At 38.5% G+C, this 20,604-nt stretch overlaps 2 protein-coding genes across 4 annotated transcripts in view; one reads left to right on the top strand and one right to left on the bottom strand.

Moving 5' to 3' along the window:
* Window positions 1-20,604, bottom strand: part of ARHGAP6 (Rho GTPase activating protein 6) — a 476,412-nt gene that overhangs the window by 110,771 nt on the left and 345,037 nt on the right. The window lies entirely within an intron of this gene.
* AMELX (amelogenin X-linked) overlaps window positions 20,362-20,604 on the top strand; it is a 123,757-nt gene continuing 123,514 nt past the window's right edge. The window contains exon 1 of the mRNA XM_057718847.1: window positions 20,362-20,415. Coding sequence (XP_057574830.1) covers window positions 20,362-20,415 — 54 coding nt within the window. The remainder of the gene's footprint in view (window positions 20,416-20,604) is intronic.

Genomic DNA, 20,604 nt, shown 5'->3' with positions numbered 1-20,604 from the left:
GGTCTGTGATCCACCTTGAGTTAATTTTTGTGAAGAGTGTAAGGTCTGTGTCTAGAGTCAATTTTTTGTTTGCGGATGTCCAGTTGTTCCAGCACCATTTGTTGAAGAGACTACCTTTGCTCCATTGTATGGCCTTTGCTCTTGTGGCAAAGATCAGTTGACTGTATTTTTGTAGGTCTATTTCTGGGCTCTCTATTCTGTTCCATTGATCTATTTGTCTGTTCTCTTGCCAATACCACACTGTCTTGATGACTGTCATTTTATACTAAGTCTTGAAGTCAGGTAGTGTCAGTCCTCCAACTTTGTTCTTCTGGCTCTTTTGCCTCCTCATATAAACTTTAGAATTAGTTTGCCAATGTCCACAAAAACCTTGCTGGGATTTTGATTGGGATTCCCTTGAATCTATAGATAAAGTTGAGAAGAACTGACATCTTTACACTACTGAGTCTTCCTATCCATGAACATGTGCTATCTCTCCATTTATTTAGTTCTTTCTTGTTTTTATTCATCAAAGTTTTGAAGTTTCCCTCAGATAGATGGTATACAAATTTGGTTACATTCACACCTAAGTATTTCATTTTTGGGGGTGCTAACATAAATGGTATTGTGGTATTAGTTTCAAATTCTACTTGTGTACTGCTAGTATATAGGAAAGCAATTTTGTATAACCTTGTGTCCTACAACCCTGCTATAATTACTTATTAGTTCCAGGTTTTTTGTTGATTATTTTAGATCTTCTACATAGATGATCACATCACCTGTGAACCTGGTAGAGATTTAGGAGGTAAAACTTACAAAAGTGTGTGGGCCTCCTGATGACTGGGTTTCCCTGGGGTTTTTAACTCTCAGAGTTGTCTGCACTGAGTCTCCAGCAATTCATCAATTACAGTTCTGGTCTCCCCACCCCAGCACTGGTTCCCTTGGAGACTGCTGCTCCAATAAGTTGTGATTCTCTGTATTCACCTGTTGGTCTCTCCAATTTTTGGAGGCATCAGTGTGCTCTGTGACCTCCCTTCTCTAATGGATCTACACAGAGTTGTTATTTTTTCAGTTTCTTCAGACTTGTACTTGTTAGGTGGACTGGTGTCTTCCATGCTTCTTACATGCCAGGCCAGATATCCAAAGTTCTGATGAAATTTTTTAAAGATAAAATTTATACACCACAGAACTTACCATTTTATAGTATATGATTCAGTGTTCTTTTTAGTATGTTCACAGATATATGCAACCTTTACCATTATCTAATTCCAGAATATTTTAATCACCCCCAGAGGAAACTCTATATCCATTAACAGTCACTCTCCATTCCCCTCTCACCTCCGGCCCTGACCACCACTAATCTACTTTATGTCTCTATAGATTTGCCTATCTTTGACTTTTCATATAAGTGGAATTATACAAAATGTGGCCTTCTGTTTCTGGTTTCTTTCTCTAAAGCATGTTTTCTGGGTTCATCCATATTGTAGCACACATTTGTACTTCATTCCTTCTTATGGTTGAATAACATTCACTGTATGCATATACTAAGTTTTGTTTAACCATTCATCAATTGATGGATATTCGGGTTGTTTCTACTTTTTGGCCATTTTGAATAGAGCTGCTGTGAATTTTCATGTATAAGTTTTCATGTGAACATGTTTTCAGTCCTCTTGAGTATATGCCTAGGAGTGGAACTACCGGGTCATATGATAACACTACAAATAGCCAAACAAAGGCAACAACAAAAACTTAAACAACATGAGTTCAAACACCAAGATTTTAAAATATTTTTAGTGCAAAACTAATTTTCTACTTCATTCCTTTCATAAGAGATAAAATATCAAGTACAAGCAAACCTAGACAATGCTTCCACTTCATAAAGATTGGTTTTGGAGCTTTTACCAAGCAGTGAGAAGGAATACAATTCTTCAGTTTCTTTTCTCTTCACATGATCATGAGCAGCTTGAAAAATTTAAACATTTGGAGTGTTCATTTTTTTTTAGAAACTGAGCCAGGTAATGGCTCTACCAAAAAGAGCAAGTAAACTCTTTTAATCCCTTTATGTTCATATTTTAATTCCAGTGACTAAATGTTGATATCTAGCCTGGCAATTTTACATGTTAAAATAAAGTACAGTTCAGAGCCTAGTTCCTTTCAAGGAGATATTCTTGTCTATATAAGGAGAGAAGCTAAAAACAAAATGCTGCACAGAACAGTTCAGTAGCCTCGTTTTAACTACTCTTGTGTTCTTTGATTTTACCGCTCTTTAGGTGAGGAAAAGCCAGAAGAGCTTAATACCTCTTGCAAGATAGTCATTCCACACTGCAACACTTAATAGGGTCAGAAGCAAATAAACGAGAAAGATAATCACCCGAGCGTCTTTCTGGCTCTACAGAACAGTCCCTCACAGCCTCCACTGTTGAAAAATGGAGAAGCCACTGAGACAGATAATGTGGTTGGCAGAATAATGGCCCCCTCAAAGATGTTCACACCCACATCCTCGAAACCTGGGAATACAGTTGACCCTTGAACAACACGAGTTTGAACTGCATGGGTCCACTTATATGCAGATTTTTTTCCCCAACGGTAAATATTACAGTATTATGCGTTCTGAGGTTGGCTGAATTTGCAGACATGGAAGCGTATATGCAGAGGAACCCCATTTACTAAGGGCCACTGTAAGTTACATGCTAAATTTCAACTGTGCTGATGGGGGAGGGTATTGACTCCTCTAATGACACCCCCTCTTTCATTGTTCAAGGTTCAACTATATGTTGCCTTACATGGCAAAAGGGACTTTGCTGATGTAATTAAATTAATGAGTTTGAGATGTGGAGAGTCCCCTGGATTACCCATGTGGGCCCAAATATATATGGGCCCTTGAAATAGGAGCACCTTTTCCAGCAAAGTTCCGAGTGAGAGGGAGATATGACTATGGAAAATTGGTCAGAGAGATGCAACATTTCTGGCTTTGAAGTTGGAGACAGGGTGCCATGAGCCTAGGAATGTGGGTGGCTCCTAAAAGCTAGAAAAGGCAAAGAAATGGATTCTTTCCTAGAGCCCTCAGAAGGAATGCAGCCTTGCTGACACTTTGATTTTGGTCCAGTGAGACCTGTGTCAGGTTTCTAACCTACAGAGCTCTAAGATAACGTGTATTGTTTTAAGCCATTGAGTTTGTGGTAATTTGACACAGCAGCAATAGAAAATGAACACAGAGGGAATCAGAAAATTTTTATGCCTACAAGGGACTCATAAACTATTTAATGCAGGATTTCCCAAACTGTTCCATGATCAAGTAAGTATGAGAAAGCTGCTCATGTGAGCCCCACCTTAAAGAGTCACAATAACTATAAGGAAGATTTGAGAAGTCCTGCGGAGAGAACATTGTAACTCAGAATATCTTCTGAATACGTTTGCTATAACCTCACCTCCTTTTCTTTTTTTCTTTTCAGAACATGTCTTCACACCCCTCGGATTCCTCAGAACATAGCTGGAAAAGCCCACCTCTCAGTTGAGAACCTGAGGTCCAAAGGGAAGAAATGACTCGCCAAGATGGCACTTTGGCAACACAAAGTCACAGTCCTGGCCTCACACTCCTCATCTAGAACCCTGCCCAGAGTGCCACTCTGTCTCACTGACAAGAAGATAATGTTTCCCAGCACCCAAGTTTATCTAAGTTAGACCTCTAGTGGGAGAAGAGACTATGAGGCGAGAATCACCCCCCAAAAGCCCACAACTGATAAAATTCTCTACTCAATAACATCAAAAACAATACAGCTGCTTTAGCACTGAACTGATTTCATTGTTTAAAATAAGTGTTCAACAAACTACTGAAAACTTACTAATTTCATATTAATAAGAAGAATGTGATAAAATATATATTTCCCCATGGTGATTGAGCATGTTCCTAAAAACACTTAATTCTGCTGCCGAAGTCCATTTTCCACAAATTCTGTTTTCCATAAATGCTAATTTGAGAAGGAACAGAGGTACCGCTGCTGTTTTCCTTCGTAGCACTTGATGCTTTCTCCACATTTCCCATTGCCTGTTCCAAGAGCACTGTCCTTTGATGTTTTTCAGATACACATTATCCACATCCTTTTCCAGAAAGTGAATACTTTTTTCCACCACCTCGGTTTTTAAATAATAATAATAGTAATAATAATAAAGATTACAATTAACAAAGCTAACAACTTGGAATACTTATTTTGTGCCAAAGACTGCGCTACATACTTCACATGAAGAATCTCATTTAATCTTTACAACAACCGATGAAGGTTAAGTATTACTGTTAATATCTCTATGTTACAGATGAGCCAACGGAGGCACAGAGAATTTGGGTACTCTGCCCAAGGCCACACAACAGCAAGTGGTGAAGCCAGAATCTGAGCATAATCTGATTTAGAGCCAGGGTCCTCTGTAAGCAGTAGCCCAGTGGTCCTCAACTAGGGGGTAATTCTACCTTCCAGGGGACATGCGGCAATACTTGGAGGCATTTTTGGTTGTCACAGCTGAGGGGTGGAGTGCTACTTGCATCTAGTGGGCAGAGGCCAGGGATGCTGCTAAACATCCTACAGTGCCCAGGATGGCCCCCAAACAAAGAATGATCCCACTCTAGGTGTCAAGAGCTCCAAAGTTAGGAAACACTCCCCAAGTCAAATGCCTCTCAAGGAGAGGGCATTTTGAATGGACCAATTGTTGGTAAGATATGTGCTTCTCATTTCCAGGTTAGAATCTCTATCTGGGAAATGAAGTTATCTCAACCGGGGGTGGAGAGCTCTTAGAGCCATGGGGTCCGTTTGGTGCATCTGCTCATAGCATCTGTTTACTCAATAGTTTCAGCTGGTACTTTCACACTATGCCCTGACATCCTGGAACTCTAGGTCATTTTAATTTTTGTCCTTCAGTGGACACATGGGAGAGGCAGTAGCCCACTAGGGAGTGTCTGAGAAGGCCCCCAAACAAGATTTTGGTTTTCATTAGCTTTGCCTATAAGACAGAGGACACCACAGCAGTGTCTGTGTCACAGATAATGGCAACAGCAAAGGAACACAGACACAGTTGGTTGTTTGGGATGTAGTTAAAATATTTTTAGAGAGAAGTTCTGCACATCTACTCAGAATATAACTGTGCCTACCATTTGACCTAGCAATTCTATTTCTAAGAATGTATTTTATAGAAATACAGAATGTGCAAGAGATATTCACAAAGATATTCACCTCAATGCCACCTCTGATAGCAAAAAAAAAAATCAACATAAAAATAATCGAAACGCATGTCTATGTTTACCAAAACACGTGTGCAAGAATGGTCAAAGTGGCATTATTTGCAACAGCCAAAGACTGCAAACTATGCAAATGTTCATCAAGGTAGAACGGGGAAACTGTGGTATATCCGCACAATGGAGTATTGCGTGGCAATGAGAATGGATAAACCAACTCCAACCACCTACGACACTATGGATGCATTTCACAGACTTCATGTTGCACGAAAGGAGTCTGACAAAAAAGAGAACGTATGGTATGAAACCATTAATGCAAAGTATAAAAATAGACAAGTCCGTGCTGTGAAAAGGCAAGTTAGGAGTTACCGTCGGGGAGAAGTGACTGGGAGGGAGTTCAAGGGGGGCCCAGGGTGCTGGTCATGTTGTTTCCTCACCTGGCATAGGTGTGTTCACTTTCTGGGAATGTTAAATTGTAAGCTTATGTATGATAGGTGCACTTTTCTATGTGTGCATTCTATTCTATACACACACACACACATACATATATAAACACCAACAACCTATGTATCCATCAGTGGGTGACTAGCTACATAAGCTACAAAGTGTGATGTCTACTCAATGGAATTCTATGCAGCCATTAAGAAAAAAGAAGTAGCTCTCTCTGTTTAAACTTGGAAAGATGTCCACTGTATATAATGGTAAGCAAGGAAGTTGCAGAACAGCATGATGTCTATTATAATTTTTACAGGAAGTATATGTGAGCGTAAGCACAGAAAAGCAGAAACAATATCCTCAAATGGTTAATAGCAACTATTTCTTGAGGAGGGGATTTTAACATTCTGCCTAATGCATTTCAATATTGTTTGAGTTTATTTACCAACATGTATTATTTTTGTACTCAGAGAAAAAGGACATAGAGAAAATTAAGATGAACAAAATATGCTTTACATTTGAGATCATTATTATTTCATCACTCAGGAAGATGCAGGGTTTTGCTAGATGAAGGAAGTGATAATGGAATAAACCTAGAGTCTTGCCTGCAGGGTTGCTAATTGAACCCAGTGAGGGTGGTCATGTTGGTTTGTTACTGGCAATCATAACAACTGATTCAAATTAACACTTGTTTGCTGGGCTGCTCCACATTCAAATCTAGTTGTGGTGTGGCCACCGCAAACAGAATTCTTGGCCACACAAAGAATGTGTCTACAAAATGGCAAAACAATTGGATTTGTTTGCGTAAATAAAGAAAACCATATATTCAGAGGAAGGAAAAATCAAAACAGCTACACCCAAAGTGACCTACTCAGATGGGTGGTTCATGAAATGCACTCATTCATTGAATCAACATTTTAGCAGCCTCCTGTGGACTCTGTGAGAGATTCTGTTTGAAATTAAATACTCGTGGGTAAACCAAGAAACCACAAACAACACTTTTTTTTGCCCATCATCAGCAAATGTTTTCAAGTGCTCGCCGTGGGTCTGCCATCATGCTACAACTCATTGGGTCCGATACTGCTATTTTATAATCAATTGCAAACGCCACTGTGTTGAGTGTACTTAATTCCACCAATGGCACTGAATGGAACTTTACTTAAAAGAAAAAACCCACTGATTTGGGCAAAGTTGATAGAACTACAACTTTTCATAAACTGTAAATGTCTAAGAGACACGTATAGCAGTTCATAAAGTGGAATAGATTGTGTCCCATGGAATTCAACCCTGGTTGCACATTATATTCAACTGAAACAGAATTTCTAGAGGTTGCACCTGGTCATCAATATTTGTAAAAGCTCCCCAGTCGATTCAAAAATACAATGAATTAGAGCCATTGCTGAGACCAATTAAATCAGAAGCTAGGTGGAACAGGACCCAGACATGAGTCTTATTTAAAAGCTACCCAAGTGGCTCTAAAGTGTACTCTGCATTGAGATCAATTTCTTCTAAATTTATATTATAAAAGAAGTCAGCGGTGGCCCTTCAAGAAGCATTTTGTAAAGGGACTGGATATTACTTAGTTTCAGCTTGTGCAGTTTTATGAGAAAATTGATCATAAGGTGATATTCTACCATGTTATGGTTTCAGATGTTTCAGCTACTATGTATATATTAGCTTCCAGTTGGTTAAGTGCTTACTAGGCTTAAACACTACTCCATGTGCTTGATTTAGATCATCTCATTTAATCCCCATAACAATTCTATAAAGAACTGTGTAGGAACAGAGCTTTCCAGATGAACCACCACACAGACAGTTGGGGTTTTTTTTTTTTTCTGCAGAAGTTTTGCTTTTACTCAATTTAATAGCTGATCTGTTAGACCCAGATTCTTTCAGATTCTCTACCTATTCTACTTCTTAATGGATGGGGTGGGAGAATAAGTCAAGGAAAATTCTTATAAACATGTGCACTTAAAATTTTGAAGATATCTTTGGATTTTTTTTAATAAATTTTAAAATAATTTTAAGTCAGCATGAGTTTAAGGCATTCTGTAATATCCCTGATATAAACAAGAGTTAAAAGCAACATTCTGGACTTGCTATAGTCCATGGGAAATAAGAAAATTCTCGTCTTGTACTCACAGAGAAGCCGCTGTGCAACAGCAACCTACTTGTAAACACAATTCGAGTTTACTAACTTTAGTCTGATAGCACTGCCAATACACAGGGCATCAAATCCTAGACAGTCAAGTTTACACAGGCTAAGGCAGTTTGCGAAAACACTTCCTTAAAATTGAGAGCAGGAAATGGGCCAGTTACTACCTCCATAATTTTAAGATTCCCACTCTGAGCAAGGCAGATCTTGAGAACAAGAACAAACGACAGACACGATTTCCTTCAGCCCATGCATTTGTAAACGGGTTACCAGGGAGGAAGAGGGCCTCCTCCACTCGCACATTTATGAACAGAAAAGAGGTCACCCTTCTAAACTGACTTTCTGAAATGTCCATATTTCGGAAGCCTGCGTGCTTCCTCCCATTCCTTAGACTAAGTTAGATTCATAGGATATGATTAAACTGTGATTGCCCGCTTGTTTCCATTAGCCACAGTATAAATCAAATCTCATGCTTCTTTTTGCTGCTCCAGGGGTGCTTATAGTCTGCAGTATAATTTTAAAGCTGGGTGAAGCAAAACTCACTGAGAACCATTAATACCCTTTTACGGTTGTAGCAGAGAACATGTCAAATCCAAATGGATATACTTTTTGAATGACTGGCACCATGGTTCCAATCCTTCATAATGAAGGTGAAGATCACTGGCACATACCATTTGATTTTATTTTTTAAATAACAATTTCAACTTTTTTTAATACACCGAAAAGTGGGTCGTTTTTCCCACCAGATGTTTTTGGAACAATAATTTTATCTAAGTAACTAATGTGCTCCTTTCCCCTATTTATCTCTTCACTATTTTCTAAAAGGAATCATAGAATTTTAGAACTCAGGGTTCATCATTCAGATCTTCAAGGACCCCGAAACAGTGGTTTTCCCACCACAGATGCTGGGTCCAGGCACCCAGCCTACTTCCTACACTTCTACACCCAGCTCAATTCTTAGGTAAGTGTAGATTTGCGGTTCTCAACTGGGGGCAATATTGCTCCCCCTCTCCCCCAGGGAACATACGGCCATGTCTAGAGACATTTTTGGTTGTCACAACTGGGGGAGGAGGTGTCACTGGCATCTAGAAGGTAGAGGCCAGGGATGCTGCAAACGTCCTAAAGTGCACAGGACAGCACACATAACAAAGAATTATCTGGTCCAAATGCTAAGGATGCTGACACTGGGAAACCCTGCTTAGAGGTTCTCAGAGACCTATTTTCCAACCACATATTGTATGATTCCATTTATATGAAATGTCCAGAATAGACAAACCCATAGAGACAGAAAGAAGATCGATGGGTATCTAGGGCTTGGGCAAAGGGAAACAGGGAGCAGCTGCTAGTGAGAATGGGATTTCTTCGCAGGTGATGAAAATGTTCTGGAACTAGATTGTGATGATGGTTACAAACTTTGTAAAGATACGAAAAAAATATACTAAAGCCCACTCAATTGTACACTCTAAACGGGTGAACTTTATGATATGTAAATGAAGAGCAATAAGGTTATTAAAATTCTCTTTATAGACCTTTCATTAAGTAGTTTTTATTTTTAAGCAAGAGCATTTTCGAATAGCTCTAGGTTTGGTTGGAGGGTATTCTGTGGCAACACTTTTTAAATGCAACCCTATATTTTATAGGAAAGGCATTCAATATTTTTATTTTTTAAATTAATCTACGTCCAGCTGTTCCCATAATGTTATTATTTTCTTCCATAATGTTATTATTTAGCCTGGAGCCCTGAGATTCATTGCATTCATCTGTGAGCTAACAGGTCATGAGTGCCTGGGATAGGGCAAGGACCCAGGGTCTGGCCTCTGCTCTGGCTCTCACTGTGATGTAAAGATGGCCAAGTCATCTGGCCACTTGCTGCTTCAACTTCCTCATCCCTGAAGTTTCTTGTTAGAAACCCAAGAAAGCAAGGAAGGTGACAGCAAATGCTCAGTGCTTCACCACTGCTGGAATGTACACAATGCACATTTCTTGCCCTGATATCCAGAGTCTTTCTCATCCCACCAGCTACCTGTATCGCTATTTTTCTATCTAAAACCTCTGCTCCTGCCCAGCTGGTCTCTTTCTGAATATCCAAACACGCTCTGCATTTTTCCATTTCTGTTCTTTCCAATGACAAAGCCCTATGATGGAATAGCCTCTACATCTATCCAAATCCTTTGCATCCCCAAAGCCCAGACATCATTCTACCTTTTCCCAAAGCCTCTGGTTCATGGTGAACAATAGCAGTTATTTTAGGTAAGGAATTGTACATTTAATTGCTAAGAGCATGGAAGCACTATAAGATGTCACCTCTGGGACCTCATCTCGTACTACAGCCGGCAGCACTGGCTTCTCCCTCATTCCGAGCATGCCTCCTTGTTGGTGCCTTTGTGCTGGTCCTTACCCTAGAGATGCTCAGGTTTTGTTTAAAACTGACCACCCTATTGAAACTTGCAATTCAGCACCTCTAATGCCCCTTAGCCAGCTCTATCTTTTCCTTTTCCTTAGCCCTTCTCACCTTTTAACTTATCATGTATTTACCATATCTAGTGTGCATAGTTGCTCTCTGAGAGATTGTGAACAGGGATCTCTTTTACTCAGTGATACACTCCATGAATGTAGAACATGCCCAGCATGTGGAAAGCAATCAATAATTATTTAAACATGTAAAATGCTAGAACATCGGATGGCACTTAATAAGCTTTAGTTTCATCATCATAGCTGTCCTCATCATGAGCTGTATCATCATGGGGCAACTCTGGTACTATTACTCCATACCACTACACTGTGTCCAACTTTTCCTGTTTCTATATTTTATATAATGTATAAAGATGGTAAGCTTCTTGAGGGTAGAGACCAACGACATGTATATATTTTTGGTACGTCTTTTTTAGATTGAGATATAATTCACCTGCCATAAAATTCACCTCTAAAATTTCCAGTTGAGTGGCTTTTAGTATAGTCACACGGTTGTGCAACTATCACCACTAATCTAATTCCAGAACATTTCCATCATCCCCTGCAAAAAATCCCAAGCCCATTAGCAGTCACTCCCTATTTCTCTCTGCCCCACCTCCTAGCAACCATGAATTTCATTTCTGTCTCTATGGATTTGCCTATTCTAGGCATTTCTGAAACGGAATCATACGATAGATGGTCTTTTGTGTCTTAGCATAATGTTCTCAAGGTTCATCCATGCTGTAGGGTGTGCCAGTACTTCATTCCTTTTTATGGCTGAATAATATTGCATTGTATGGATATCATGCCATATATTTATATATGTGTGCTATGCTTTGAATATGACTGATACTCAACAAATATTTTATCCCAATGATTTAAAAATTCTGGAGATGTATGGAATGCTACTGAGAAGAGACTTGGCACATGACTACGCTTCTCCTAAGAGCACAATGATGATGGAAATGATGCACTAGGTAATATTTAAAACAGGAGATTTTATGATTCTCAAGCTACACTGAAAATGTCATCTACAATTAGAACAAACTTGCCCTCACTCCATAGAATTCTGTGACAGGTGACTGCATCTCTTTAATTTCATTTCAAGTAAAAATTCCTATGATAAAGTGGGTGTGAGCAGAATTAAATTAACTTCCAGTATTCCTGCTAATTTATTTATTTCCTCAGAGTTATATCAACTTCAGATCTAGTTAACACTCCAGACAGACTGTTCATGATGTGACTTTTTAAATAGAGGTTTGGAAATAGTTCTCAGCTACTACCACTGAATTTTATATAATTTAGGGATGTGACGGAGAAAATGCCAGCTGAAAAGCTGCTCAGGGCACTGTCCATGTTCAAAGGGCCATGAGCTAAAACAATAACTGCAATGAATACCAGGAACGACAACACAGCCAGAACTGGGGACATCGCCTCTACTTATGTCTTACCATATATTTCTTGTTCCCTGTAGAATTAGTAAATCATATTAAAATAGTATTCAGACATTTTACACTTATGCCCCTGTGGGTAATTCCTTAAGAGATGAAGATGAAAGGCATGCGACTAAACTGTAACAATATAAGAGTTTTTTGTACAGAACAACAGAAGAAATTCTGCATATCAAATATGTGAGAATGATCATTTCCAACCTTTTGGGTGGTGAACTATTTCTTTTGTTTCTTTAAATTTGCTCTCTTTCCTCCTTGAGCAATTACTAAAATTGTCACTCTTAATATTGGAAATCATGCTTAGGAAAAGTGAAAAGTATGCTGAAGACATTACTAGCTTCCCCTTAATGGTGTTTCCCCATTTTCCAGGCAGTAAGGTAAGTGTGCAAGAGTCAAGAACATTTGCTCGGGGTTCAAGAGCCCAACCACGATTCTGACCTATGCTGTCCTTTGCCAATGACAAGTTCTCTCCACCACAGCATATTGCTTCTGTTTGAAAACTACCAATCTGTGTATGTGTACATTGAATCCCATTAGGAAAGGGCAACTTACTTTGGTGTATTATATTTTGCTCAAGAAGCAGAAATAAAAAACGCTTGTTCTTACATTATTGTGTTACCTCTGTTAACACAGACGTAACATTTTCACTCCCGACAGTTACCAGTTAATTATAACCCAAACAACATACTATCCATCTGCATATAATTTCCCTTATTGAAAATTGCTCCACCACATACTTAGCAAATGCTTACAGACCTTTCAAATTACAAGCTGTATGAACTCTCTCTGTGCATGTTTATATTATTCAGATATTTTTTACTAGTGATTTAAAAGGGATCCTATCACTTTTTAAAAATCATTTGATTTTTGTGTTCAGCTTTTTTTCCCCCTGAGAATGAACATTAAATAAACCTAAGGCCTATGGAAGATCCAGCACTATCACTCATCACTTTCGCTGAACATGACTGAGAAATATTACATCCTAAACTTCTTGTATCTCCCTTGCATTTGTTCCATTCACCAATTATGTAAAAGAAATAAAGTCTTGGTTTCCCAGAGGCTTTCAGGAATGAGTCCCTTAGATAACTGCTGTTAATATTTTGGTGAATATATCCACAAATGGAGAAAGGGAGAGAGAGGGAGGGAGGGAGGGAAACAGAAAAGAGAAGGAGGGGAAGGAGAAGGAGAAAGAGGAGGAGGAGGAGGAGAATCGTTTTAGAGCAAGAGGACTGTAAAAATCTATTTTTTCCATTTAACTGTGTATCACAAGCATCTTTCTATGTCAACAAATACAGATTGATACTCTTTATATGTGCCATAGTTGATTTGAACCCGTCCCCTATTGGTAGACATTTTGTTTTAGATGTCAGTTCATAACACTTCTATCTACTTTATACCGTCCTTGGAAACAGCAGGCACTGCCTATAATCTAATCTTTCCCTGATGACTCAGTGTGTATGTATCCGTTAATATACAATTACTGCAGAAGCAGAAAGTACAGGACATCAGGCTGAAAGACTGAAGTGGTCCTATACACAATTAACATGCCGCTTCCCAATCCAGCCAAAGAACTATTGGAATACTCTAGAGGGCCCGCCTTTCCGATAGGGCCCAAGTCTTTTGGTGTCACTACTCTCCCTCTCCTCCCTCCTTACCCCTTTCCCCTTCACAAACACAGGCAGAGGCCGAGCATGTTAGTCTCCTGAAGCTGAGAAGAATGCTTTGTTCCAACACCCACTCGGGGCATTCTCCACCTCAACTCAGAGTGAAGAATTCTTCTAGAATCTGTGAGCAGTTTGAGAATTGGGTCACTGTCCTATTCATCTTTGTATTGCAGTGCCAATGACTGTGCCAGGCATGTACTAAGTGCTCCATAATGGCTGCTGAAGCTGTCATGGTTTTAGCCTTTGAGGGATGTGTTCAGAGCTTATGACTGTAGGACCATCTCCCTTTACTGCATAGCTGTTTTATTTCCTATTGCCTCAGTGTTTCCTTTTTTCTTTTCGGGACTCTTGTGGCTTGCTGAGCCTGTTACCACCTTTGATCACCACCTTGAACACCATCACAGTGCATTTCCCTCTTCTTATATGTGCCTCTCTTCTTTCTGGTTCCTTACCTCTGCTACTACTTTTCTTATGCTTTTTATTCCAATTCTACTCACTTATTATTTTTTAAGCTCTTTATTGGAATATAATTGCTTAACACTCTTGTACCAGCTACTCACTTATTAAATGTTGTTAGCCAGTAGAAGAGTCCTCTCTTTTCCCCATAGCTTCAAACGACTAGCCATAAAACACAGTTAATTCCAGCGTATTCTGCAATATGTACTGATGGTTTGCAATCAATAAAGTATGTGAATGTGGGTGAGAGAGGGGTTTTTTTTTTTTTGGTTATTATTCTTTTCAAATTACACCTCGGGCTGAAGCCTAAGAAGCTAATAATAATAATAATAAAACTTTATTATTTTGATATTAAGCAAATAAACTCAGTCCCAAATAAGGAAAAAAATAAATTATATCTATTATTGTACATTTGCTTGTAATATATTACAATTTGAACTAACAGATCAGAGCCAAATGTAATAAGGATGTTACGATAATAGATTCTAAACCTTTTACAGCATCTCCCTTTTTAGTTCCTTATCAGAGGCTATTTGCATGAAAGTCCAAAGGAGCAATTGACAGCAATACTGAGTTATCTGTCTTAGCTGTTTAAAAGGCCCATCTAAATCACTGCAACATTTCTTTGTCTATGGAGTCTCCACATAGATCAAGGACATTTTTAACATTTTCATTATGTCATGGATAACTTCTCTATATTTTCACCAATTAATTGACACATTTATCCAGCACCTACTTTGTAAAACAGATTTTTCTAGGTACCAAAGGGCTCCCAAGGGAGTATAAGACACAATATCTGACTTCTAAAGGTTGCAAAGGGAAGTCAGTGTGTTTATCAGAATCAATCAGTGGTGGTGTCCTTGAGTTCTAAAGAGGGTACAATTCCACACCAGCAAAACAAACAAAACAACCATCTTGGAGAATGATATTTTCTTCTAAGTAAGTGTCTACAGAGGAAACATTTAAAAGCTGACTTTGTTTCCAGCTACTTAAGAAAACCTACTCCTCACATTGTTCCAGAATACTAGACAGTTGTAGGCCTGCTTTAAAAGAAAATTCAAAAGTTGAGCTCCTATAGATGATAAGAAAGGTTCCTGGAACTCATAACACATATTCAAAGATCACCCACATACCTTGACCACTGCTGAAAACCAGGAAGTTGAGCAAAGGGGGAAAACCCCAAAACAAAACATCCTCCCAGCATTTGAAAACCAAGGCCACAAGACAGAAATTTTTGAGCTTTTCTCACAAGTAAGCCTCCCAGGCCACCTCTGCTTAGAGCATCCCTTCACTTACAATCCACACATACTTCTAACAGGTTTGAGCACATGATTTTCCAGCACACTGTAAATCAGAAGCAGCAGATTAGAAGGGGAGAAGTTGCTAGCATAAGCAATGTGAGAACAGCAAAATGTGATGAGTTGTAAGTCAAGAAAAAGAAAAACTACTACAAAAAATGGACAAAAGTTTATTAAAAAATTTTAAAGCACCACATAAAAATTTTCTATTCGTATGGCATTTGTTCCTGTTGAGTGCCTACTTTTTGTCTGAGGCCAGGCATTGCAAGAGGTGAAGACATTTAAAACATGCTTCCTCTCAGAGCTCAAGGGTGCTTTGGCTCTTGACTACTATAGCTTCTCTTTATTAAAAGTAGCTGATTGGGACAAAGTGACGAGGTGTAATAGCAGTTGGTTAGATTCTAGCTGCCAGGGATTAACCCATGCTTTCCTCATCTCTGACCACTGGCAGGCAGGGACCATCTGGTTCTTGATTTATGCCAAAATCCCAGCCTGAGGTCCTTCCACATGAATTGCATGTCTTGCAGCTCTGCTTGATCCTATAGGAATCAGGAGGGAGTCAGAACAGCTGTTTCTGGGCCAGAAGGTGCCTGAATGTATTATTTTTATAACCCTTTCTTGGACATTCCTTCTTCCTATTAAGCAAGAATTGGAACCTATAATTCATAAGGGCATTTATTCACTGATCATTTTGGAGAAAAGCTTTTAGAAACAGCAATAAAATCATGCATGTATAAGTAACACAAATGGTCTTAGGTTCATAAGTATTCAATATATGTATTTGAAATGAATGCATACATGAAGAAAGACACATCCTGGACTCATTCTGTCCCAGATATTCCAGAGATATTGCCCTAAAAGGAAAATATTTTATTCTTGCGATCCATTTTTAAAATAGTGATTTAAAAAAAAAAAAGAAAATATTTGATGTCAACGAGTAAGAAAAACAATAACACAGGGGCTTCCCTGGTGGCACAGTGGTTAAGAATCCGCCTGCCAATGCAGGGGACGTGGGTTCGATCTCTGGTCCAGGAAGATCCCACATGCCGCGAAGCAACTAAGCCCGTGCACCACAACTACTGAGCCTGCGCTCTAGAGCCCATGAGCCACAACTACTGAGCCCATGAGCCGTGACTACTGAAACCTGTGTGCCTAGAGCCTGTGCTCCACAAGAGAAGCCACCACACTGAGAAGCACGCACACCACATCAAAGAGTACAAACAAAGAGTAGCCCCTGCTGTCTGCAACTAGAGAAAGCCAGCATGCAGCAAAGAAGACCCAATGCAGCCAAAAATAAAATTAAATAAATTAAAAAATTTATATAAAAAAAGAAAAACGATAACACAGATACTTTGGAAGTATCATAGCCTCTACATAACAAAACAAGTAATCAATCTAGTAAATTCTGTTTTATAAAGTCAACTTATTCATAAATGAAACAACTGCTTATAGGAAAAAATTTTCAATTGAATTTTTTCCCCTAAAACATTGACTAACTTTTAAATTGCATATGTGGGACCTAAATTAGTGGAAGAGATTTCAAGCATAGAGATCCATATTTTAGTACTGTGTGACTCGGGATACACAGTAGGGGAAAATAAATAGAAAGAACCACATCATTTCTATTGCACTTGCCATCACACTGAACAACTGCCTATGGTGAAGTGGCAATGACTCACTATCCAATGGAGAAATGCCATAAGAAAGGATCACTTTGTTGATCCTTATGGCCAAATATATGACTCCTCTCACTGTCAAAAGGTGAGGCAAAGTAATGAATTTTGTAAAACTACAAGACCACTATTAGTTCACCAATGACTTGTCCTTAATCTTTTCAGGCACTTCAATATACGTAGTTTAATAAAATGGGGGAAAAAATTGCAAAAGCATATGATATGATCTACATTTTCCTTCCTCTCCCTCCTACTCTCCCTTACCTCCTTGCTGCATACCCTCCACCTCTTCTCCCTCCAAGTAAGCTGATAGCAATTCTCCTAAAATCCATTTTGCAACTTTCTTCGAAAGGAATCCTTTTTGCCTTTGATATACAATAAACATACCCATAAACAAATGCAAACTATGAACGCAATTGGATTTTAGAACCACATTCTATGTTCCCTTTCATTCATACACTTTTCTTGTTATAACCTTCCACTTTCTTTGTTGTAATTTCTCTCTCTCTCTCTCTGATTGAAAAGTCTACCTTACTTTCTGCACGATGGTTATTAATTCCCTACTAATTCATCCCCAAAGATCATCCTAGAATTTTATTTGTTAGCATTTTTTAAACATTAACCATGTGCCAAGTGATGGGGTTGGGGAAGGTGAGAACTTTCCAAATCCCCTGGAGATGTCTCTCATTTAGTTTTCACTCTAATGCTCTTAGGTAGGTTCTATAATAATCCTCATTTTACTGATGAGAAAACTGAGGCTCAGATAGGCTTAGTACCTTGTCAATAGTCCCTCAACCCTCTGTGAAGCTGGATTCAGGACCCACATAAGTCTAACCTCCAGCTCTTACTAATACTACATTGCATTTCATGGATATTTTCTCCTTGAATTTAATTCAGCCAACGTGGAGCATCAATATAAAAATATATGTACATGAACAAACTTTAAAAATATTACTTAAGTAGTCAAAAAGTTTCAGCTACAGTGCCAGTGGTATCTGGGTATATAATGAGTATTTCCTTTACTAATCTAATATTGATAGACTACTCAACAGCTACCTCTTATCATTGGTCACAAATTCTGCTTTTTAATTGATCATACTTTAGAATAAAATAAGAAATCCATATGCTTTACTAAGGTAGAAGAGTAAAAGAATTTAATAGCTAGATTGGAGGTCCTCTTAGAGAAAGCAGGGCTTTGCTTATTGTTCAGGCAAAGCAGAGGCTGCTGAGAACATGGAGATAAGACAACTAAAGGGACAATTAGGAGACTCTGAAAAAAAAAGAGAGAGTAGAATTCAGATTTGCTTATAAGAGAATGTGGGGTTGGGCCAGAAGGATGCGGGCTAAGAAGGGCCATCACACTGAGAGAGGCTGAGTTGCTATGTGTGGTAGGGGAGCCAGGGCAATGCTTCCTGTGATACACATTTGTTTGCAGAAATCAAAATACATTTTTAAGTGTGTGGTGTGGTATGTGATATGTTCTTTGCCTTGTCCTTCAGATCATGAGTAAAAGTTTGGTTGCTGTGATAACCTTGAGTACATGGGTGCTTGGATTGCAGATGGGTGGCAGGATGGGGCCAAGGAAAAGGGACTTTATCCTCTCTTTCAGTGGACACCAGAATGGTGATAAAGGAATAGTCACAGGGAACACAGAAAATACCTTCAATGCAAGTAGAAAATAGAGCAGTGGTGATCCTGAAATTATAATCCCTCAGAGAATTACTGGCAAGAGCTTTGGTGTTTTACCAGAATGGGGATTTGAATCAATTTATCATGATCTGAGGGTTGAGTAACCCTAAGCAACATTTTGATTACACTATAGAAACTCAACCACCTAACATTTTTTTGGTAAAGAACAATGTTATGTTTGTTAGAACCAGGGAACAGACAATGACATAGCCGCTTCTTAATAGTAAATCTGAATATATCAGCATGTGCAGTCAACTAATTTGCTGACTTAAAAACAGCCTGATGAAATTTTTTGCCCGTTAAACCTATTATTGCCTATAATGAAAGACTCTATATGCACTAATCACAACATACAGCCTTACATTTGATCACAGCTTCTAAAAGTCATGATGCAGGGATTTTTAGTTATACTCAACACATTTTCCCTTCAGAAACCTGATTGGTTGTTCTAGATGCTATGAATGGTATAAAATGAGCTCTCAGTTGGAGGAAATCTAAAGGATCAAGCACCTCGGAGTTTCAGACAGAAACCTACTCTGAGTACGTGTATTCAAAGGTAAGTGGATTTCTTTCATAATTTGGTATCCTTTCTATCATATTTATTTCGTTTTCTGTATTTCATGTTCAAAAGATGCGAATGTGTCCTGCATTTCTAATACTTTATGCTGTCAATATTCAGTTACTTCTTCAGTTGGACCGTAATTAAATTAGACTCTGATTACTTGAATTATATTACTTTCTAATGCAACAAAATGTTTGTCTATATTTCTTTAAATTTTAGGCCCAGAATACCAAAACACTTTTCAGGGCCAAATTTCACAGCAAAATATTTATTTTAATTACTCATCAATTAAGGTAAAAATAATTTTTCACAGGCTGTGATCCATTACTTTGAAAAACATTTCATTTAATTCCATCAAATAGAACCATCAACTAAACGGTTTTCCTCATTAATTCAAACTTTAAAAAACAGATTTAGAAGGTAAAAATGTCAGTGTACTTCTCATAGCCAGCATTATTACATTTGATATTCACTTCCTATGCAAAATTTAAGGCCTTTCTTCTGACAGTTCTCAAAGTTAGTCAATAATTTGCACCACAAAGCAATGTATTTTAGGATGGCTTGTTATGCTTCATGTTCCAAGGGTCTTATTTGTGGCATAATTACAATGCAGTGTCAAACAAAAGGAAGATGTCATTAACTAAATATGGAATCTTTTAAATAAAAGTCATTCCAAATTCACGGAATAATCACAGAATATTAGCACTGTCCTCTCCCTTTCGTTCAACCACATCTTTTGCTCCACATCTGGAGCTCACGGTTGTTACCTGAGTGTCTTGCCTGAAGTCCTACTGAACACCTGAAAATAAATTCCACTCCTTCCTTATTCTATTTCTCAGATGATTGGTCTTTGTTTTTAGCAGTAGCAGTGCTCAGGTGGACGGTACCAAAAAACATTTCTGTGCCTCCTGGTTCTAAATGTATCAAATACTATCCACCTTGATGATCTCCTCAGCTTTTAGAGCCAACTCTACTCTTTTAATCATTAATTATGACTACATTTAGCTTCTAGGACTCTACAGGCTATCTAGGTATAGGAAAATGGCATGCAAAGTCATGTAATGAGAGATTATGTCCCTACAACTTGTTCGGCTCTCGACCTAAACGCAAAGCATCTTTATTGCCACTGTAATTCCAGAAACAATAAAATGGGCTGAGAACTGGAAATCATATAGGAATGAAGTAATCTCACAAGGAATGGTCCCATCCTTTTTACTAGCAACAGACTAATACGTATTATGTAGGTTTTATGAAGCATTAATTATGCCCATATTTGAGAAGATATAAGAAAAGTGGGTGTTGACTTATATTTCAGGGCCATTAAGAAATGGGGACCTGGATTTTGTTTGCCTGCCTCCTGGGAGCAGCCTTCTCTATGCCCGTGAGTAAAAACACCCCCTTCATAAGTCAATGTCCAATTTCACAAGCTTGCAAATAAATGTCTGCCCTACAGTTGGTAAACATTAGGGTTCAAAATAGTACAAGATCAGATTTCCTCACATGTCTCTGTGTTTAAGAAACACTTTGAAGAACTTGTTATTAAAAAAATGGATTCCCAGATGCCTCTGCC

The sequence above is a fragment of the Hippopotamus amphibius genome, chromosome X, assembly GCF_030028045.1.
Source record: "Hippopotamus amphibius kiboko isolate mHipAmp2 chromosome X, mHipAmp2.hap2, whole genome shotgun sequence".
Lineage (NCBI taxonomy): Eukaryota > Metazoa > Chordata > Mammalia > Artiodactyla > Hippopotamidae > Hippopotamus > Hippopotamus amphibius.
This window is presented reverse-complemented; position numbering and strand designations above follow the sequence as displayed.